Here is a 23386-nt window from a genome sequence, read left to right as displayed (position 1 = left end):
GGTGTATTTTATTATTGCAACAGAATTTAGCAAAAACCATAAGCTGAGACACCTTAGGAACAGCTGTACTTTCAGGTAACCGTATAGCAAGCCTCCCACACTGTGTAATTTGTCCTAATATGTGTTTGTTCAAATCTTCAGCATCTTCCAACAGTATTTACTGACAAATGTATTTTAGTTTGTAACCATACTGTTTTCCATGTATTATTTGAGACGTTTTTACTGTCAGGAATAACAAGTGTTCTCCAATGTACATAACTTTTTGTCTTCACTATGAGATAAGAAATACCCAGAGAGGCTTCTAAAGGTTTATCATTAAGCTTACTGAAATTTTTGAAGTACTGGATTGAGTACTGTAAGACTTGAAACATTACCAAAAAAAAAATCGTACAGGCTTTTTTTTCATGTTCTGCTTAGTTGTTACACATCTTACTAATCATAGTGAGTTTATACTATCTTTAGCTAATATCTCAAGGCACAATATACACAGGGCGAGGTTCATTGTTAACAATGGCAGCTGTAAATTTATATTTCAAATAGTCCTCTTGAAAATTTTGAATTTTTTTTTGGCCAACTGTTTGTTAGCTCTGATTAGATTGTTAGCCATGTTACGAGATAAAAACAATGGTAAAGAGGTCATACTCGGAGTCGGAGAAGTGTCAGCTCTTCCATTTTCTTCTTGTTTGCTTGTGCTCGCATTATTGGCAGTATTTTCAATCTATGGTCTCTTTGCAGAAATCTTTAAGTCACTTGCCCATTTTGTGAGGGTTAGTATAGTTAAAACTAGATAACATCATCCATAAATCCACTTAAGCAGGCACACAAACTGCAAGGCATTGCAATATGATGAAAGTGAGCAAATGAGTGAGGGTGCCACTGTCAACCCCTTTGCACTGTGAAATACCTACTCTTCCCTCAGGACATCTGAATGCCCAATGTATGGACCAACTGAGTGAGGACACCAGTGTCAAGCAGTATAGCAAATATTAGTAAAGCTTAATTTCGTTCTTATTTTTTAGCTAAAAATAAATATTAATGGAAGTTCTAGTATTTTCTTCCTGCACCCCAATGGCTTGCCTTGCACACCCCCTGGGGCAAAGGTACTCCACTTTGGAGTCCGCTGCACTAATGTGACTCAAGATAACAATACCAGATTTGTCAGAAAATTAAATATTTGGTATTCAGAATATGGTGTTCAGATTCTTGAAAAATCAGATAAAGTGCTTTGATTACCACCCACAATATTAAAAACCAAGTGATTATCCAGGTTTACCACTATCCTCTACAAGACTGTAAATTTGTTTTGTTTTTAACTCCCTTCTGTTTGGCTCATCTAACTGTGCACTGTAGTGGAAGGTATTATTTCCCTGGCCCACATCCTTAAAAAACACAGGTGCATCCACATGACTTCATTAAAAAAGTCTGAAGAATAGAAAAATGCTGAAAATATTCTGTGTGTCAGAAGCATGTCAGATAAGAAGCACACTTCCATGATTAAGAAACAATTTAAATTCTTCCAATTAGTCTGGAGAAGTGCACTGTAATTATGCTGATTGCAAGGTTTCTGGGTGAACTGCGGTGCTTCAAAAGACATGAAAAAATGTGACCAAGTTCCTGAGGAAGTTTCTGTACCTAATGAGACAGGTGTAGCAGCAGCAGCAGCAGCCCCTGCTGTGCTTGGTGGGGGCGTGCCAGGTGGAGTTGTCTCTATTCCACTCTCTTCCATCATTTTCCTTCATCTACGAAAAGCTGTGAGAGCAAAAAAAAAAAGTGTACCTTGAGAAACAAGGGAAAAGATTTTAAACTAGAATGTAAAGGCCAAAACATAGTGATTTACATTCTGGAACAGAGAAGGTAATTCAAATGCCAACTCTAGAAAAAAGAAAGAAATTGACTGATCTCGAGTACGTAATTATCTGGTATGTCTCACTTCTCCTGTATCTTCCCTTTATTTTTAGCACTGTGATAATACTTCAAACTCTAAGCCTCTTTCTAAAAACTACACTGTGCATGCCCAGTTACTGCTTCCAATATACACTGGTGATACTTAGAGGAGTAATAATAGAGAAGTAATTACACATTGTAAAACCCATAACCCATTGCAAGAAAATCTTAACTATGGGGTAGTATTTTTGCTGCGTTATGGAGCTATAGTAACTCAAACAAGGACCTGTTATTTTCAGAGCTGATGCATGACAGGATGCCAAACATGACAAGAGGCAAAATAGAGGACTAAAGTCTCCCCGCTTCTGGCAGCAAAGAACGACAACTACCCGAAAAGTTGTAGCCCTCTCGGGCTCAAGCACTTCAGCAGATGCTCCTAAGCATCATGCCTGAGTGCAAGCACCTTGCTGAACACCGTGAACAGAGCTGGCAATGGCCCAGGAGCCCTGACTCTGTGGCCTAAGCTCTAATCACGACCTTGTCTACCTAAAAGCATAAGTGTTTTGGGGTCAGATAAATAAACCTCCAGAAAAGCCAAATGAAACCAGCTGAAATTCACTTCCAACATGAATAAAATTCCATTGAAATTAATTTACACTGAACAAGTTTTCCAGTACAGGCAATTCCTGCAAAATCCAAATACCATACTGCTCTGGTAACACTACAGCAGAAGTGAAAGTAATTGAAAACTTTGGCTTTTATTTTGAAAGGCAGTTTATGTTGGAAGTATCTTTTAACAACTTTGAGTAAACCTTTAAAATACACTACTTCTGGAAAAGTAAAGCTATATGCTTATTTAAAAATCTTAAACTAATGTAAAAGGGCTTAGGAGAAGAAAAGGAGAGGGGAAAAAATTAAGACTTTCATGAACACCTGGATATTTTTGTTTTTCAGTGCAGAGGCAGCTAACAAAAAAAACCCTGCTTCCGCCCAAGTCTGGTAAACTACACAGCAATGATTTGTACCACTCCCTGAGGCAACAATCCTTAAGGAAATTTTAATGAAATAAATATAAAGTAATTACATCCATGAAAAACAGACAGACTCCAACATTTTCCACCATATTCATTACTTCACCAGCTACTCCTGAGGAGTGCCAGCGTATTCCCTTTAACAATTTAGAGAAGAAAAGGCTTAGATAACATGCTGAGTAAAAATACCCATGTGTATATAAAAAGAACTGCACTTACAAAAATACAGGGGTTTTCCTCTCTTTCAAAAAAAAAAAGCCCCTCATTGCCTCATTGTTGTTTTAAATGTATATAGAACTCTTAAGTTTAATATGGAGGAAAAATTACTGTTATTACCAAATCGAAAAATCCAAAAAGTAGGATGTCAATGTTAGTCTTGACAGGCTGACAAAGAGTCTCATAAACAAAGGCATCAAAATCACATAGAAGAAATCACAGTCCTTCTGACAAACCAGTATGCTTTGCATAAGTGATTCAAGATTAAACGTTTGAACCCAGCCTCAGAAAGCAAGTAAATGTGGTTTGTGTGCAGCGCTCTTCATGAAAACTCTTATAACAGAGGGATTTTAGGTTCTGAATACCTCTTCAATTAACTTAAAAGCTTCTCTTCAGATGGGATGAAAGGGTCAGTATTGCCTGGTGGGGAACAAACTGTCCTTGTACAACGAGTACATCTCATCATCCCTTAGAAAGGAACTGCAGTCTTCCTTTAAAACTTCATTAAGCAGAAGAATTTGCAATAATAAGATTTTGTCTTTTAATCAAGTTACAGGAGTCTACATTCCCCCTCACAGAAGTATTTCTAAAGTCATTCTTCTTCCAATTATACACTGCAAAGCAAGAAAGAATTTTCCACTGTGCAACTAAAGTAATCACTGACCAAAACCTCCTAGAAACATTTTATTTTATCAAGGCTCTTTTAATCTGCTGCTTGATTTCACTTAATGCCATGATTAAAAACTGCTGAGAGGTGCTTACTACTTAAAATAAATACTGCAGCCATGTAGAATGACTGAAAAAGTTCCAGAGAGTAGCTTTTCAAAAACTCCATACAAAGCTTTTTCAAAGCTTCACAGAGCTATTAAAGTTGGGGGGAGGTGGGAACAACCCCTCGAAAAAGTAACCTAATTGACATCTAGAAAGTTAGGAATTAGAAGAAATGTAAATAACTCTGTAGTTGCTTTTCTCTATTAACTTTACAAAGAGAAAACTGAAGCAAGCATTAAACAGGAACAGCAATCCCAAACTTGCAAAAATTATGAGTTGATTGTTGACATACAATGATAAAAAACCTCTGATTTAAAACTTCAATTAACAAAAAAACTCCACCAAAAATCAGTAGTTTCACATTTTCTCCTCTCACTTGTAAGTCTCTCTGGGAAAGCCAACCATCTGCAAATCCAGCCTGGCCTCAAGATAGAAGCTTCAGGAAAGCAAATGTCACTCCAGTCTTCAAAAAGGGCAAGAAGGAGGACCCAGGTAACTATAGACCGGTCAGCCTCACCTCCATCCCTGGAAAGGTAACAGAACAACTTGTTCTTGGTGCTGTCTCTAGGCACATCAAGGATAGGGGGATCATTAGGGGCAGTCAACATGGCTTCACCAAGGGGAAGTCATGCTTAACCAACCTGATAGCCTTTTATGAGGATGTTACCCAGTGGATAGATGATGGTAAAGCTGTGGATGTGGTCTATCTCGATTTCAGTAAAGTGTCTGACACAGTCTCCCACAGCATCCTCGCAGCTAAACTGAGGAAGTGTGGTCTGGATGATCGGGTAGTGAGGTGGATTGTGAACTGGCTGAAGGAAAGAAGCCAGAGAGTGGTGGTCAATGGGACTGAGTCCTGTTGGAGGCCTGTGTCTAGCGGAGTCCCTCAAGGGTTGGTACTGGGACCAGTACTATTCAATATATTCATTAATGACTTGGATGAGGGAATAGAGTGCACTGTCAGCAAGTTCGCTGATGACACCAAACTGGGAGGAGTGGCTGACACACCAGAAGGCTGCGCAGCCATTCAGAGGGACCTAGACAGGCTGGAGAGTTGGGCGGGGAGAAATTTAATGAAATATAACAAGGGCAAGTGTATCCTGGGGTGTATTAGAAGGGGTGTGGTTAGCAGGTCAAGAGAGGTTCTCCTCCCCCTCTACTCTGCCCTGGTGAGGCCGCATCTGGAATATTGTGTCCAGTTCTGGGCCCCTCAGTTCAAGAAGGACAGGGAACTGCTAGAGAGAGTCCAGCGCAGAGCCACAAAGATGATTAAGGGAGTGGAACATCTCCCTTATGACGAGAGGCTGAGGGAGCTGGGTCTCTTTAGCTTAGAGAAGAGGAGACTGAGGGGTGACCTCATTAATGTTTATAAATATGTAAAGGGCAAGCGTCATGAGGATGGAGACAGGCTCTTCTCAGTGACATCCCTTGACAGGACAAGGGGCAATGGGTGCAAGCTGGAACACAGGAGGTTCCACATAAATATGAGGAAAAACTTCTTTACGGTGAGGGTGACTGAACACTGGAACAGGCTGCCCAGAGAGGTTGTGGAGTCTTCTTCTCTGGAGACATTCAAAACCCGCCTGGACACGTTCCTGTGTGATATGGTGTAGGCAATCCTGCTCCGGCAGGGGGATTGGACTAGATGATCTTTCAAGGTCCCTTCCAATCCCTAACATTCTGTGATTCTGTGATTCAGAGGGGAATCCTGCCCGTTGTAGGGCTTATTTCCGTTCCCTTGGACTTTGCAGGTTCAGGCGCACACCCCCAGGCAATGTGTCCCAGTAAGCTGGATACCCTCAGAGTGATGCCCAGTGAGAAGCATACTGCTATCTCCTTTCTGTTCTGGCTTAAATTTTATCCTTTGACCCTAATACATCCCATATTCATTCATATATTGTCCACTAAATCAACTGGGGTTTGCCACTAGCTGGGGAAAAGAAGACCTCTCCCTACCTTTTCCTGGAAGAGTGGACAAATTCCTTTATTCTCTCACATAACGCACAGCCACAAATATTTTCCCACAGTATTTTCCTCCAACTCTCAACTTTTTCCTTCACTCTTTTCCCTTTCCATCTACCCACCTTAATGCAATTAGAGAACCCTGAAGCCTAAATAGTCCTATATTCTTTTCCCTGTAGCTTACCCATCCCCTCACACCATCAATCTCACTGTGAAGTCCTGACCTAGCAGGGACTAACATGAAGCCTGCACAAATAACAGCTTTCTATACACTGAATTCTCAACATAAGCCAGTTGTAGTTTGCATGCGCTGCACGAAAAAAAAACATAAATAATTAAAAAGAATAAGGTTAAGGAGAAAGATAAGACATGGGAGAAGGGAATACAAAAAGGAAAGTAAAAAGCATAATAGGTGTAATTGGAAGCTAATAGCTCATTGTGTTGAAAGAATCCAGCACAAAGAATCCATATAATTAAAACTGATCCTACAGGATATATGGCTTAACACTTGAATCTAAATGGACTACCTGAAACCAGTTATATGTGAGAAACTGGGAAACATTAGGATGGAAGCAGAACATGGTGGGGAAAAAACCCAAGCATTCCACAGACTTAACAGTGTTCAGTCCTCAACAAAGTTTCCCATGAGGGTTTCCAGCTTCCCTTGGGAGAGTTGCAGGGAAAAAGCTCCCCAATAAGATCAGCCTACGGATTCCTAATGAATGCTGGGTGTGGAACTGGACTGTCTTCTCAGTGATTAAAAAAAAAATTGTAATAATTCTTCATAGTCCAAGCCACAAACACATAATTTGTAGCAAGTAGCGCCTGAAAATTCCTAACTTCTTAAGGAAGCGACTTTTTTGCCTTCCTGCAAACTAGAACATTTTGCATTACTAAATTGAAGAGACAAAGGAGAAACTCTGAGACAGGCAACTGAAGCATGTGCAATCAGGTGACAATAACAGCAGTACTGCCATCTAGTGATTCGTGATCATAAATAGATTTCACAAATTCGATAAACTTGCCACACTTAGCTACAAGAAAATCTTGTCTTATGCTTATAAGAAATTAAAAAAGAAGGGATATGAAAAAGATAAATACAGAGAAACACAGAAAAACCACATTCCCTATGATAAGTCATCCTTAAAATAACCCCTTTAAGAAGCAGAAGCATGAATTTTGTTAGGTTCCATCAATTATTTGGTTAAAAAAAATAACCCTTGTCAGTACTAATAAAGACACTAATAGGGATGATGTTAAACCCCCACATTACACAAAGAAAATACAGTATACCCACCACGTCTATCCCTAGTTGATTGGTAACTGCATTTTACTGATTCTCACCAGCTGAATCTCATCCATTAAAGTGAAGCCAAATCTCAGTGATTAACCTAATTCCCAAATGCAAAGTCCGTGTGTATTGAAGGAAAAATCAGGCTAAAGTTCTGACTGAAAATTTTAACAGGACCTGTGTTAAAAGCAGGAATGACATAATTTTATTTAGAGACTAAAAGGCTGAAGTGGCAAACTATTCATCTTTTTACTTAAGTTTAATAAGAAGTAATTACATTTGCGCTAATATTTTGCAATAATCTTAACGACATAACCATACTTCAAAAGCATTCTACAGGTTATTATTCTAAAATATAGAAATTCACAGTTAACGATAACTACCTACAAATGGAGATTAGCAAATTTCGGATGGATAAAAACACATTATCTAGAAATCAGTCACACTTCAGAGTTTATAATGAGGCCATATTTTCAAACATCCTTAATTAGCCCCTTCTTGTATTTTAGTAGATGCTCCTGCTAATAAAAAAACCCTACAACATACTTAAGAATGCTAAGAAGCAAAACTATCCTCTAAACGGAGCTTAAAATGAAACAAAACCACAGTTGGAATACTAAATTTAAATGCTATTAAACTTCTCATCTTTCGTGATAATAGGCATAACTATTTTAATTAACTGCGTGGAACAGTACTGATTACACACATTGTCAATGGGTAAGCACAAGTTGACAACTGTCCAGAACAAGGAGCAGTTATTTATTTATTTATGTGAACAAATCAATTGTTTGGAGCCATTCCCAGTGCAACCACGTCTTCAAATAAAATGTTACATCCTAGACTGCATTAATGGATAGACAGATTCACAGGTACACACTTGTATTCAACAGGAGAGAAGTCAAAGGGAAAAAAGCTCAAGAACTCATACAGATGCAAACAACAGAGATCACAAACAGAATGACCAAGAAGAAAGCAAGAAAGAAAATGAGAAAAGAAAAACCTTCAGCTACTAAAGATGGGGTGAAGCTGACATCAATCAAAAAGACAACACTCTGAAAAAAAAAAAATCAAAGCAAAACCAGAGTTCAACTGTTAGTACATTAAAGTTTCATCTGAAAAATCCCTCACATTGGTTTATTTCATTTTAGAAAGGGAGAGCACAAAGTCAGGGCTAAAACTTCCTTCAGACTCTGGCCTGTAAATGCGGGTAGGTCCCAGAGGACATCAAAGCCCCACTGAAGGCAAAGGAATGGCATATGGGGATCATCAGTTTAATCAGCTGGTGTTAAATGACTTGTTCTAAAGTCCAAAGCCTTAAAGAGAGGTAATCAGGAAAGAAAAAAAAGAGAACAGAACTCTCCTGTATTTGTTTTCTAATCGTAGCATAAATAATGTTAATCACAATATCTGCATCACCTTTTCACCTTTAAAAAAAAAAGGTCTGCTTACCAAGCAGAATCCAGTATGCCTCAGACCTAACGCAGTACCAAGACAGCTCAAAACACGAGGCATGCCAGAAGGGGTTGGTCTTGTCTTGAGACTACTGCAGATAGAGTTAACATAGTCCACAGATACCATAAAAAAATGTAAGTTCCACTTTTCTAAAAGCTTCCTCACTTCTCAGAATTATTTGTTTCCCACATTCTTAGTGCCACTGACAACCCTGGGGATTTGTTCCAAACCACATGCACCCTTACCATCAAATAGTTATTTTTTAAATATCATAAAGCTTATGTAGCTCCATGGACCATTTAGTTCCAGATCACTGACGACCACAGCTAGAGAACTACTGATCTCGTATACAACGTTATGTACAACTACATAAAACCATCAAAGAAACAGCTAAACAAAACCATGTACATTGTACCAATTTGCACCAATAGCTATATCATATGTGATGCAACAGCTCCAGCACTTTCGGAGCTTTTTCCCAAAAAGAAATAATGCTTTTTTCATGTGAGAATAAAAATTAATAAATCATATAAATAAAGGGCAAATCACTTCAACAATGCCTCCAGAAACATTATAATAACTAATAAACCTCCTGAAGCATCAATTCTATGAGATACTAGCAGATCCTCAAGGGCAAGGATTTCCACTGTCAGTCACGTTAATTCAACCCGAAACCACATGGGTTTACCCAGGACCTGCATTTCCATCCCTAGCTGCAAGGCTGGAATGTGCAACACCGAGGCCAGGCATCCAAACTCTGCACAGTGCCTGGAGGAAAAGCTTGGTTGCTCAGAGGGTGACTCACAAGAGCAAGGTACCAGAACCAGCCAACTGGAAACTCTACGATGTGCTGGTCCATGCGTGTGTTTCCAAGGCCACCAGCCACTGAGGCAGCAAGGAGTCCTGTAAGGACTCTGATCTCCATGCATAGCCCACGACCCTCACCTTACAACAGGCCTTAGAGCGTGTTCCTGTCAATAGGGAGGACAGGAGCCGCTGCTACCCTTTAGAAGGACAAGATGGTTCAGAACAAGAGGAATAAGCCAAAGTGCCCACAGCAGGGTCAGGCCCCTGGCTGGTCTCCAGGATGGAGCCCGCTGAGGGGCCGACACCCTGCAGCCCCAGCTGTGCCGCTCAAGGGGGAAAAGCGCCTGGGCGGGAGGTCTCGGGACAGCTCCCGGCGCTCGGCCCGGGCCTCTACACGCGCAAACAGACGCAGTCGTGCCGGCAGCCGCCCCGCAGGGCCCCGGCGCTGACGGGTCGCCAGAGCGGCGCGGCCTACGCCGGCAGGCCAGGCGGAGCGGCGCGAACACCGCCGGCATCCCTCCACCCCCCGCCCCGGAAAACACCTCAGCGGCCCACCCCGCCCTACATGCCACAGCCTCCCCCGCTGCCCGCCGCCCTAACCTCCGGACCTGCCACGGCCGCTTCGGGCCCCAACGGCCGCAGCCGTCATGCGGGGAAACCACCTCTGTGGGCCGCCGCCGCCGCCCGGCCTAGCCCAGCCCTCCAGCCACTCCCTCCACGTCGCCGGGGACGACGGGTGCCGACGCGGCTCCTTCGCACGCCACGACACGTGGCCTCACCGAGCCCACGCGCCAGAGCCTGCCGCCTGCCCCCGCCCCCGCCCCGGCCCGGCCAGCTGGCCGGCCGCGCTCGCCTCGCGGGGAAGCCGCGCGCCGGATCCCGCCGGCGACGAATGGAGGCACCGACCGACTGCGCCGCCGACTACAGCTCCCAGCAGCCCCTGCGGCGCCGCGCCCGCGCGCGGCCCCGCCCCGGCCCCGCCCTGTGCTGCCACGTCTGCTGCGGCGCTGCCTGGCGGCGGCGCGCGCCAAGGTAGTCCCCCAGCGCTGCCGCCGCGCGCCGGGGCGCTCCCGGGGCCAGGACGACACGTCCTCCGGCCCCGGGCCGGGGGTGCCGCTCCGCGCCCGGCGCGCCCCGCTTGCGGCTCGCTGCCTGCCTCCAAAATGGCGGTAGCGGGGAGCAGGGCGCCCCATCTGCCACGTTCGCGGGCGGCTGCGGGGAGGGGCGGGCCAGCGGACTCGGCCGAGCTTGGGGTAGTGCAGTTGCGGCGGTGTGCTGGGTCGCTGCTCCCCTGCGCCACGTCTGTACGCTGTCTCCCGGTCGCACCTGCGCCAATCATCAGCTGCATGGGCATCAGCACCCCACTGCCTTCTATCTGGCTACCGGGGCGAAAACTACATGATGGTCTTAAAATTTTACAGCCTTAACAAGCCATCAGGAACCCTTTCCTAAATTTCTAATTACGGGAATTTAAAGGATATTTTAGTTGCAATCACTTCTCTTACATCCCTTGGTGACACCACAACCCATTGCATAGTGACTAGGTGACAACAGAATCCATTGCCCGAGGACCTCAGGACAGGCAGCTGCCTCTCCGCTTCCCCTCCTCAACAAGGTATAGAGAGCAATGAGGTTGCTCCTCAGCCGCATTCTCTTCCATCTAGACAACTTAGGGCTTTCCCTTTGTGAACTCGTATTGACTCTGCCTGACGACTCCATTGTCCTTGAAATGCCTTTCAGTAGCACCCAGTAGGATCTTTTCCATATTTTTTCTAGGTACTAAGGCTAGACTAACAGGTCTCTAGTTTCTCTCATGTCCTTCTTGTAAATGGGAATAATGCTGGCAAGCTTCCAGTCAGCAGGGACCTCCCCAGCTGCCCAAGACCTTTGGTAGATGATTGAGAGGGGTCCTGCTGTAACACCTGCTAGCTCCTTCAGTACTCTGACATGAACCTTCAACGGATACAGCCGGTCCCTCACAATTTCAGGGTCCACAAGTGGAAAGTCACTGTTCCCACAGTCGTGCTCCTCCAACTCAGAGGACCAGGCTGCCCAAGGTCTATCATTATCATTAAAGACTTATGCAAAAAAAAAAGCATTGAATGCCTTTGCTTTTTCTGCATGCCTATTTGCCAGGTGACCATCTTCATCAAGTATCAGACCAATGTTTTCCTCCTCTTGCTATTAACATACTAAAAAGTCCTTTCTTCTTCAGTTTCAACCCAAGCTGAGCTTTGGCCTTTCATGCTATTGGGACGCAGATCTTCCTTTGGGGCCCTGCAGCAGGTCTCGCTGCTGAACCCAGCAGCTACCTCCTGTCCCTGCCCTCATATTGCATGGCTGGCTTGGCTGAAGAAGGGGTCATGGAGCGGTGTGTGAGAGGAGGGCGAGGGGCCATGGGGAGCACAGAGAAGATACGCTGCCTTTTCTGCGGGGTTCACTCGCAGCAGAGAGGAGCTGTGCTGGGAAAAGGCCTGCAGAGAGCATGGGATGGTGAGGGCTGGTGGGGGTGGTGGGGAACTGACGGCGCCCATCTGCAAAGGGGGTTCCTTTCCAAGTGGAGGATAAGAAATGGCAGCACCAAGGCTGGAGATGGAGGAGCAGAAAGAATGCCTGTGCTCGAGGGCAGCACCATGTCCATATTTCTCAGCTTGTGTCCCCGTACCACCTGAATGAGGGAAACATGGCCCAGCAAGACCAGACATGACCCAGTGTGCTCAGATCAGCACAAAGAGGCCCTTCAGGTGCTTAGGGCCAGTCCCTGGGGTGCTTGAAACAAGGGAAAGGGCCCCTGCAAGAGCACAGGACGAAGTGCCGTGGCACCTCGCTAAAGGGAAAGGGGCCCTGCAAGACCAGAGGGCCAAGACCCATGGCACTGTGCTCTGGGGAGAGATGCACCCAGAGAGCAGGGGTCCAGCCCTGTAATAGTCAAAGCAGGGCAACGAGGCTGTGCAAGACCAGAGGGAGAAGGCCCATGGCACTCTGCTAAGGACAGCAAGAGGAAACGGTGGGCACAGCCCCAGGAGAAGGGGGAGAAAGCAGCACGGGTGGGGATAGCAAGGCCACCTGCACTGTTAGTAACACCGACACTTATTCTGAGGTTTTCAGGCCTTTATTTTCTTTCACTGTCTGATCCTGAGACTCAGAGGGCTGGGAGCCCTTGAGGGCCGGCGCGTGCCCCAGCTGCTGGCCCAGACCTGGTTCTGGCAGCAGCTGGGGCGTTCTTCTAGTGCTGCCGGCGCGGTGGCCTCATCTTGGGTGGAGAAGAGGCCCCGGGGCTGCTGCACCTCCTCTTTGGGGGTCACCGTGGCCCCCCATGGGAGCATTCCCTGCCCTGGCTGGAAGTAGATGGAGATGCTGCGGCCTCCTCAGGCTCCTCCTGGGGTGGCTCTTGCACTGCAGGGGTAGGAACGGGGGCAGAGGGAGGGCTGCCGGGACCCCCACAAAAGGCAGCTGCTGAGGTGCTGGGGAGGCCGTCCGCATTGGTTCCTTCAGGGCTGCCAGAGGGGACTGGGCCATGTGTGGGAGACCCTCCTTGGGAGGTAGCAAGGCCGTCCTCCAGCCACAGCAGACGGTGGGCCTCCCCGCTGCACTGTTGCACGGTGACGTCAATAAGTTGCTGCACAAATGTCGCCGCGCGGTTTTGGAGGAAGGCCCCCAGCAGCTGGACCAGGAGGTCTTCATCCAGCCCAAAGAGGCGCAGGAGGGTCATGACGAGGCCCTCCACTATGGCTGCCAGTGAACGCCGTCTCCCAAAGATCAGCCCCAGCTCTTGACACACCCAGGGCAGAAGGGGCTGCAGGAGCGCTGGGTGCTCCCGGAAAAGGAACGCCCAGGTGTTGGGCTGGAGGCCGCCCAGAAGAGCCCTGGGCACCATCCCCACAGGCTGCCGTTCTGTTGCTGCAGGACTGTGGGCAGCTGGACGGCCAGGAGCTCCTCCCACCTGGCGGCCGACAACTGATGTTGCGGCAGATGGTGTGACGATGTGCTCCTCAAAGTCGTCATCCCCCCGCACCGAGTGCACAATGGAGAGGATCCTCCTCCTGCAGAGGGGGCACTCGGGCTTTCTCTCAGCCCACCGCACAATGCACGCATAGCAGAATTGGTGGAGGCACGGCATCGCGTAGCTGACCTCCTCCCAGCTGTCCAGGCAGATTGGACAGTGGTTGTCCAGCTCCGTGGCCATGTTCTGCACGGGCTGCGGTGGGCTGGGGGGAGCTGGGGATGTCAGGCCGCTCCCTCTGACAGGCGCTGCAGCAGCGGATGTCGCGCTAGAAAGGGAAGAGTGGCCATGGTCGTGGGCTGGCCCAGGGAGGGGTGGAAGAAATGCCCAGGTCCCCCAAGAAGGAAACCCTCCCAGCTCCCCAGGGTGAGTTGTCCCTTCCCAGCTCACCTGTGCTGCTGTGAGCACACCCGCTGGGTGCCCCGGCTGCCTGAACGTGGCAGGGCCGGGGGAAATCCTCCGACGGCTCTGGGGTCAGGCACTGAGAGCTGCAACGAACAACTCCCTGAGCACAACACCAGCACCAAAGTCCTCGCTCAGCTCTCCAAACCTCGCGACCTCGCTCAGCTGGAGTGTGGGCACGAGCTGGCCGGGTGAGACTCGGCGCCCTAATTTATAGCAGCGAGGGACGCCGCGTCACAATGCATCAGTCGGGGACGTCACAGTCCTAGCGACATCACAGGGCATCGCTCGGGGACGTCGTGACGGGCCATCCTCGCCCATAGCGCTCTCCCTGGCAGCGCTGCAGCCCCAGCACACACGTCTGGAGTTACCGCAGCGCCACTGCCCACTCCATCCCCCCATCGCTTGTCTTGTGCTCGGCGTCGGTGTTTCACGCCAGTCACCGAGGCCTCGGACGTGTCTTCCCAGGGCCGTGTCAGGTCTCTCTGGCCGGGGCAGATGTCTCCAGGCACACATGGCAAGAAGGTTCACTCAGTAACGCCTCGTGCCTCCCTGGGAGGCTGCAGGACAAAGTGCCACAGGCTCTCTCCACACCCCAGCACTGCTGGCCAGCCCACTGGGCTCCCCTGCTTCCTCCCACGGGGAGGACTTGGCTCACTGTTGGAGATTTTCTCTTACTTGTAGAGCCATCAAACCAATGCCTCCAATCCCAAGCTTTACATGTCCTCTTGCCAAAGGTGGTTGCACCCCTTACCCCTGTGGTGATACCAGAAAACATGGTCACTTCTCCAGAAGGGTTTTTGTATTCCGTTCCTGATGCCCTTTGGGGCAGAGAGTGGTTGGAAGGGACCCCAGGCTCCCCTGGTCAGAGTGTGCAGGGTGATGGGGGGACACAGCACCAAACAGCCCCAGCGCCTCTGACTGCTGTGAGCCATCAGAGCAGCCTTTGGAAGAAGGTGGAGCCTTTTCCAAAAAATTGTTTGGGGCACTGAATTTGGGTTTTTTGTTTGCACAAGTGTGAGGTTGGTTGCCTCAGCTCTTGTAGTTCAAACAATGCTTCTCCCCTCACACAAACTCCCCCCCCTCCCTCCCTGCCCTGCCCCCCTTCCAACCCTATGATTTGGGAGCACTTACAGCTAACAGTAAATGCTCGTTGGAAATCTCCACATGGATGTGGATGGATCCTCAAACTTGATGAGAGTGCGTGCCGCCCCATCAGTCTGACGGGTAAAGATGATGCTAAATAGCCTTGGTTCTTGTATTAATCCCTAAAGCATGCCACTAATAACTGACTACAGAGTCATTTCAAAGAATCTGCAAAAGCCCTGGTAGAATACAATTGCCTGCAGATGCCTGGCAGCATATAGGGCACTGTCCACTGATTCAGTCATCCTAACGCACATGATTTCTGAAGCTTTCCCGTGCTGGAAGCACACAAGAGACAAAACTATAGCACAGCTCTGTCAGAAACTGAAACACCCAACATCTCAAGGTATTTGCAGATCTCTGACCTTAAGGCACCTTATCTGACTCCAAAGATGAGCTCTGGTGAGGCACTCAGATTTGTTTCCAGTGCAATTGCTGCTAAACCCTTTTTATCATGTTGGCTGAAGGCTTGAGCTCCAAATACAAAATTAGCAGGTTGTATGCATGCTTGATCCACTTGACACAGACCATGTAGTGGTACACTTGGAACTGGGAATGGCAGGGAATCACAAGAGCTGAAGCAGAAATAAAAATTTACATTTTCTGTCTCAGACTATGTAGTGCTGAGCCACCAGGATTTTGGGTGCATTTGTCCTCCTGGCCCGTCTTTAACTGCTAACTGCCTTGAACAAGTTAAAAACCCTTCACTTAAGATCTAGGTTGTGTTTGATTTTGTGATCTAGGCAGCTTTCCAGGGAGATTGTGCTTCAAGCTGCTAATGCCAAGCAGTTTGATCTGCTTTTGAGGGGCAAGCCAGAGCTGGCAAGTAGTCCAACAGCTGTGTACTCCTAGTGAGAGAAAAGCTCCAGTCACAAAAAGGGAGTGGGACCTGAGATGTGGACCCAGAAGGAAGCACAAGGGAGAGTGGTGAGTCGATCCCCTCTCTCACGCTTGTCCTGCTGGCAAGGTGGTGGCCTGCATCCACACAGCACCTGGCCGTAATGCCGGCATGCCTCTGACAACAGCTAGCCAACAGAGCGGGCTGCAGGTGACGGTGCCTTGTTGCTTAGCTCTGCACCTACACTGAGTGAAAAACAAAGTTGGGGTATTCAGTCTGAAATAGCCAGGAACTGAAATATCACTGTGATTAATTTAACTAGATGCCAAGTGCTTGATCCTTTTTAATTCTCTTCAGAATTCTGGATTAAAATGATTGCTCTTCTCCTCTTTGTTTCCTCAGACTTTCAGCAGATAAAAGGCAGAAGGTCAGAGACACTTTGCGAAAGCCCTATCTGAAATGCAGTGGCTTTCAGAAAGGACTTCCAGCCTATATATGCAACTAATATTAGAAAAGTCTTAACATGCAGGGCATCATTTTCTGCTGTCTGTTTAGATGCTTGTCCCTACACAGCAGATACACACCTAGACACTGAACCACCTGAAAGTTCTCAACTTCTCTTTCACTGCCAGTTAGTTACATCCAAAATCAGACATTAAGGAACTCAGTAAATCTTAAGGTGTGCACTCTTAGTTGAGTGATATCACAGATGCTATATGCTGTTTGTTCTTAGTAAAGCTGTGCATTGCTTTAATACAGACAGGGAATTTGAAAGAAACAGCTAATTTTTTGATCTTTTTGAAAGGAAAGACTTGGTACTCGTGTGTAAAATCAAAAAAAATATTGGGAAGTTTAATAGCTGGATGTGACCAAACCCTCATCAAGCATCGATTTAGTTTTAGAACAATAGATGGTAGTGGAATATTGATCTGTTTAAAGTGACTGTTCTTCTGAGACTACCATAACCTCATTTTAAATAGATGTAAGCTCTGCAGCTGTTCTTGGTTTTGCAAGGACTTCAGCATTCTACGATCAATCTGGACTCAGGCTTGCTGGGTACCCAGTGGCTTTGAGAGCATTGTGCTCAGTGTGACTTTCAAAGAACCTGAACAATGTCTGTCCCAGTAGCTACTGAAGCTGTGTTTGATGCAATATACAGCTAAGCAGCACACTGCCACAGAGATTTGGGTGCCCAGATCATGCTGCTTTCAGCCAGTAAGTCTCCCCACTTGACTTGCTCCCAGTTTTTTGATAGTGTCCTTTCACCAACACCGGAAACTCCCAAGCCAAGCAGCTCTGTTTTGTCCAAAGTGCTTGTATTTACAGACTTTTGACTCCTGAGGAACTGTTGTGGCTCTTTGGCAAGTTAACGAAAACAAAGATTGTATTCACAAGGATGCTGTGGGCAGGAGGGGGAACAGTTCAATTTTACTGAGCTTTTGACTCAAACACGGCTGTTTGGCTCTTTTGACAAAGCCAGCTATATACAAAAGGGGAGGCATCTGATGAAACAAGCGTTACTCAGCTACCATGTGGTCCTCTTTAATGCTTCATTTGAAAAATCTGTTGTACTGTCAGAAATCTGCTGTGTATGGGAAAGAATCCTTTCAGTTTCTATTCCTAAAATTTTGAAGAACGTTAAATTGACTGCAGGTTGTGTGGACACGTTTTAAGGCTCTCGTGTCTGCAGAAGTTTGAAAGCAAGTCTAGAACAAAACTACACATGGTCTAAATTTCTCTAAGGAATAAACATGCTGCTTCTAATCAGCAGGAACTCCACAAGGTGTGAGTGGGAGTGTGTGTGTTTCTGTGGGTGGCGGTGGTGCATTGACTCTGTTGTGACCTGCAGTAGATACCTATTGAGTTCTGTCTGCACAGCATTCTGTAAACTGAAGAACCTGATGTCTGCATGGGTAAAGTTGGTGCTTCATTCTGAGCAGCTCAGCTGACATGTTCTCACATCTGATTCTTCCTTGCTTGTTCAGCTATTCTGTATCTAGGGTACACACACTGAGACTCCTTATGCTCTGACCTTGCAAACTGATACTTCATAAATAGACTTATGAGATATAGGTGGAAGAATGCTTAAAACACTCTTGTAAGCAAACTTCAGGATGGAGCCAAACTTTCCCTAATTCTCCTGCACTGGGACAGCACCTGAACCAATAAGTAAAGCCACCCGAACTGGCCGAACTGGGAAGGGACAGACAACATCTCCACGCTGCCCTCTAGGCAGCAGCCCTCTATGCACAGCAGCTGGGATGCCGGAACAGAAAGGATGCACTGCAAGTTTGCAGCAAAATGGCCTGGAGCGTGTGTCGGCAGTGCCACACTGCTATGCTCAGGTGAGGGGTATGACCTGATCACTGTGCACTGTCACTTTGCACAAGCAGAGACAGCACTGTGCACCAAAGACAGCCCGGGCTCCTGAGGCATGCAGCATGCTGGAGAATGTGCAAAAATGTCACAGACCTTCAGTAGTGTGAATGTTAATCAAATTTAATCTCCATCCTGAAGAAAAAAGATGATGAAGAGAAAAGGGCAAGAACTGAATGCATATTAGCAAATGGTACCAACGGTGCCAAGGAGATCCTAATGCGAGCAAGCAGAAACCACCACCATCAACACCCCACCCTTTAACGTTGTTAGCAAAGCTGAGGGCTTTTTTTGTGTAGTCTTTAGTCCTCTATTTTCTTGTCCTGTCTAAGAATTAGACTTAGACTGTTACTGAGAGCCTATGGGTCTCCTTGCTGGCTGTGAATTGCAAAGCTTTTCCCCTGCCAGATCAGAACAAGGCCCCAGCTCCTCCTTTATGGCTGCAGGCATTCATTTTCAAAGCCAAAGACAAGAATAAACTGCGGATTTCTTCCCAGGAAAGCCCAGCCACACACTTGGAAAGACTCTATGGAGATGAGAAGACAGAGTGGCCTGATGGCATTGCAATTTCTGTGGGCTGACGTGCATTAGAAAACCCTTGCTCTGTCTCCGGCCCACAACGCTCGTTCTCTGTGCGCTGCAAAGGGCATCACGCCGGGGCTCACACAGTCCTCCTTGAAGCACCTGTAACACCCTCAGATCACACTGGGGTGGGTGTGTTTCCAGAGAACAACAGCCCTGCTTAAACCAGAGCAGCCCTGCGGAAATCGCTGGTGCAAGGCATGGCCACCTTTCACCAGGGGAACTGAAGCAGAGAGGCTTGTGCCACTGTTCCTCCGTGGACCTGAGCCCCATTCAGTCTCCTGCCCCCGTTCCTCTGCCCTGCTGTGTAACAGGACACACATTGGGTGCACCCCTTGAGTCCCATAGCCCAGGCACATGGCACTGCCCTTGCTAGTACCAGACAGCAGGCTGGTACCGAGTTTGCCAGGCTTGTGGACATGGAGGTGGTAGGGTCCAGTGGACATGCGAGGAAACAGTGGGCATAGCACCAGAAGAAGGGGGCAAAGCAGCATGGGTGGGGATAGCAATGCCACCAAGATGGATCGTAATACTGAGACTTCTTCTGCAGTTTTCATGCCTTTATTTTCTTTTATTGCATAGTGATTAAATTTAGGGGGCTGGGATCTCTTGGGGACCAGCCTGATTCCCAGGTACCAGCCTGGATGTGGTTTGGCAGGCCCCTGAGGCACCCTCCCAGTGTCATCGATGGTGGGGTGGCTTCTTGGGGGGCTGGGAGGGGTCCTCAGGACTGCCAGCCCTCCTCTTTGGGGCTCGACGAGGCTGCCCAGGGTAGCGTCTGCCATCCTGGCCGGGAGAAGAGGGCCTGGCCACAGCCTCCTCTGGGTCCTCCTGTGGCTTTTCTTGCTCCTCGTGGGTGGGAACGGGGGCAGAGGAGGGGCTGCCAGCATCCCCACCAAGGGCAGCCGATGAAGCGCTGGGAAGCTCTTCTGCCTCGGATCTGCTGGGGCTGCTGGAGGGGGCTGGGCTGGGGGCAGGAGACTCCCTCGGGAGGCAGCGGGGCCGGGGGCAGCCGCAGAGCTGCCCGCCCGCTCCTTGGCAGCATCGGCATCCTCCAAGCCCATCTGACGTTGGGCCTCCCCGCTGCACCGGTCCGCAATGGTGACAATCAGCCGGCGCACAAAGACCCTCGTGTGCCGGCCCAGGGCAGCGTGCAGCACCCGGATCAGGGTTTCCCTGTTCAGTCCAAAGAGTTGGAGGCTGAACAGGATGAGCCTCCTCGCTGCTTCCGCTGCTTCCCTGGCACCTGCAAAGATGAGTCGCAGCTCTCGTTGCTGCCATGGCTGTACGGGCAGGAGCAGAGCTGGGTCCCTTCGAAGAGGAGCGCCCAGATGTGGGGATGGAGGCCGCCCACAGGAGCCTTTGTCACCAGCGCTGCAGCTGATGGCTGGGATGCTGCAGGGTGAGGGATATGGCTCTGATGGACGACAGCTGCTGGTGCTGCAGGTGGTGGGATGACATGCTCCTGGAAGTCGTCATCCCCCCGCACCGAGGATAAGATGGAGGTCACCCTCCTCTTGCAGAGGGGGCACTCGGGCTTGCACTCAGCCCACTGTGCAATGCACGCGTAGCAGAACTGGTGGAGGCACGGCATCACGTAGCTGGCCTCCTCCCAGCTGTCCAGGCAGATTGGACAGCGGTTGTCCAGCTCCGCGGCCATGTTCTGCATCGGCTGCGGTGGGCTGGGGAGAGCTGGGGATGTCAAGCTGCTCCCTCTGACAGGCGCTGCAGCAGCAGGTGTCGTGCTAGAAAGGGAAGAGTGGCCATGGTCATGGGCTGGCCCAGGGAGGGCTGGAAGAAATGCCCAGGTCCCTCAAAAAGGAAACCCTCCCAGCTCCCCAGGGTGAGCTGTCCCTTCCCAGCTCACCTGTGCTGCTGTGAGCATGCCTGCTGGGTGCCCCGGCTGCCTGAACGTGGCAGGGCCGGGGGAAATCCTCCAACAGCTCTGGGGTCGGGCACTGAGAGCTGCAACGAACGACTCCCTGAGCACAACACCAGCACCAAAGTCCTCGCTCAGCACTCCAAACCTCGCGACCTCGCTCAGCTGGAGTGTGGGCACGAGCCGGCCGGGTGAGACTCGGCGCCCGAATTTATAGCAGCGAGGGACGCCACGTCACAATGCATCGGTCGGGGACGTCACAGTCCGTCGCTAGGTGACATCACAGGGCATCGCTTGGGGACGTCGTGACGGGCCATCCTCGCCCATAGCGCTCTCACCGGCAGCGCTGCAGCCCCAGCACACACGTCTGGAGTTACCGCAGTGCCACTGCCCACTCCATCCCCCCATCGCTTGTCTTGTGCTTGGCGTCGGTGTTTCACGCCAGTCACCGAGGCCTCAGCTGTGTCTTCCCAGGGCCCCGTCAGGTCTCTCTGGCCAGGGCAGACGTCTCCAGGCACACATGGCAAGAGGGTTCACTCAGTAACGCCTCGTGCCTCCCTGGGAGGCTGCAGGACAAAGTGCCACAGGCTCTCCCCACTCCCCACCACTGCTGGCCAGCCCGCTGGGCTCCCCTGTTTCCTCCCATGGCAGGTCACAGGCAGCACTTGGCTCACTCTGGCAGGTTTTCTGCTATCTTTCTCTCCTTCCCATCTAAACCATTCCATGTTTATATGATTCTATGATTAGGTCTTAATGGCGAATCTCTCATCCTTGATCAAACTGTGATAATAAAGAACAATTTCCCACACCATCTATCTGCTGCCAGTGTTTTAGATTCATCTTAGGGGGGGCAGTGTTACAGAACAGAAATTACAATACTTTATCCTCTTTTATGCTGTGTTTGTACTTTGGTTACTGTTTTTTTAATGTTTAATCCAAGGCTATTATCCTACGAAAAATGGGAAATGCCTTGCTTTTGGCAACTCAGCTCCCCATCTTTCTCAAGGTTAAAAAGCTCTAAGCACTCAAGAAACAGTCTTGAAAGAATCACCCATTTACAGAATTAATTCTTGCAGGAATAGAAAGCAATCACAGATGCTCAGCAGGTCAAAATCAGCCTTGATATTCCACAAAGCAATATACGAGGGAAAATAAAATACATTACTTTTTGGTACAGCATGAGCAAGGATACCATTTTTTATATTTCCCATGCTATTTCAATATCCATCCTAAGCAAATGAAAAACAGAGGAAAAAATTTCAAAGCATTTCCTGTTTTTCATTAGAATCTTTATTACATTAGCCTACACGTATGTGAAGTGAAATATATGGTAGTGAAAGGTAGAATGATGAACATCAGTCATCTTTGGAAAATAGATATATTTTCACAACAAAATATTTTTTGTTACAGCTAAGAAAAAATGCCAGGAATACTTGATAGGTTTTCTTTAAAAATATATTACAGTTCAATCATATCAAAGTGAAGTGGGCTAAAAAATTGAAGATAGAAGAGTTAGGTTCAGTGCTCTAGCACTAGAATGAATGTACTAAATGACAAGATTTTCTGTACAGTAATTAATAAACATGCACCCATTTGTTTTCAGTCATTTAAAGTACTACCTATACAATCTTTAATATAAAGCATTTTTGTCAAAATTAGCTCTGTATTCTTCAGTCTGGACTTTAGAGCTTCAGTATAATGATTATTATTCAGACACGTATCTAATAAAAAATTCCATTGTCATAATACTCAGAAAATCCAATATATTTTAGATAAGACAATCCCACTTTTCAATATTAACTTGACTTTGCAGATTGTCTTAGCAGAAAGTATGAGAGCAATGAAATGTTCTTTCCCCTGTAATCTGCATGTGCATCTCCAATTAAAATTAATGGGAGTTCTCTGGGTAGATCAAGTTAAGGACAAATTTTATGGTAACAAGTGTGTTGTTATTAAAAATCTTTGATATAGTAAAAAGCCTTGAAGTTCATTATGCTTCTAAATGACCAGAATTATTATGCCTACATTATTTAAAACCTGAAGTTTATACTCACTAATTACTTTAAAATCAGCTATTAACTTTGTGCAGCATTTTGCACTTTATTAAACTGATAACAAATTGCTAGGAGATGCTAGCATCTCCATTTTCAATGCTATGTTTCTCACTGTTGTAATGGGACTATAGAGAGGCAAGGCATCTCTTTCCATTCCTGTCTGTGGTGAAGCCCATTCTCTGAGTAGATGGTGTTTGCTAAAATTATTATAACAACTTACTCATTAAGTTCTCACCACAATATAGAATGCATGTTCAGAAGTATTTACGTTCTCTAAAGAGCATACTGGGATCTACAAAAAGGGCTATGTGACAGTCATGAGGATTGAGTTGGGGGTCTCTTAAATTGACAGCAGTCTACTCCAGAGCAAGCCTCCCTAGGTGTACAGGAGACAGCAGGATTGCTAATGCACGTCCCATGTGCTTTCTTCTTCTGAAATGGTACACGGCTATCATTTAACAAGAATGTATTACCCCTGCAGGCAATCTGTTCTCTGAGTGTCTACCAACGATCATTCACAGAAGGAAATTCACAAGTTGTTTACTTGACATATATGTATTGCAAATCTGGCTCAGATATATGCAGACATTGCTTATTCTGACTACACAGCCGGAGTTTTTAGCCACATATAGAAAGGCAGACTTTAGTAATGTGTATATTTAGAACATACACAATAGGCAAAATTATCAGAA

General features: G+C 47.4%; 2 protein-coding genes across 5 annotated transcripts in view; both read right to left on the bottom strand.

Moving 5' to 3' along the window:
- Positions 1-10142, bottom strand: part of PRRC1 (proline rich coiled-coil 1) — a 30903-nt gene extending 20761 nt beyond the window's left edge. The window contains exons 1-2 of one of the 4 annotated variants that reach the window (XM_068423018.1): positions 10023-10110; positions 1633-1749 (exon numbers count right to left, since the gene is read on the bottom strand). In XM_068423018.1, coding sequence (XP_068279119.1) covers positions 1633-1729 — 97 coding nt within the window. In that variant the 5' untranslated portion in view covers positions 1730-1749; positions 10023-10110. Of the gene's footprint in view, positions 1-1632; positions 1750-10014 lie in introns of all 4 variants that reach the window. The other 3 variants (XM_068423019.1, XM_068423020.1, XM_068423021.1) reach the window with 3 other exon arrangements.
- Positions 10143-19941: 9799 nt separating this feature from the next.
- Positions 19942-23386, bottom strand: part of MEGF10 (multiple EGF like domains 10) — a 92337-nt gene continuing 88892 nt past the window's right edge. Inside the window, exon 25 of the mRNA XM_068422533.1 lies at positions 19942-19986. Within this exon, the coding sequence (XP_068278634.1) occupies positions 19942-19986 (45 nt within the window). The remainder of the gene's footprint in view (positions 19987-23386) is intronic.

The sequence above is a fragment of the Nyctibius grandis genome, chromosome Z (assembly GCF_013368605.1).
Source record: "Nyctibius grandis isolate bNycGra1 chromosome Z, bNycGra1.pri, whole genome shotgun sequence".
Lineage (NCBI taxonomy): Eukaryota > Metazoa > Chordata > Aves > Nyctibiiformes > Nyctibiidae > Nyctibius > Nyctibius grandis.
This window is presented reverse-complemented; position numbering and strand designations above follow the sequence as displayed.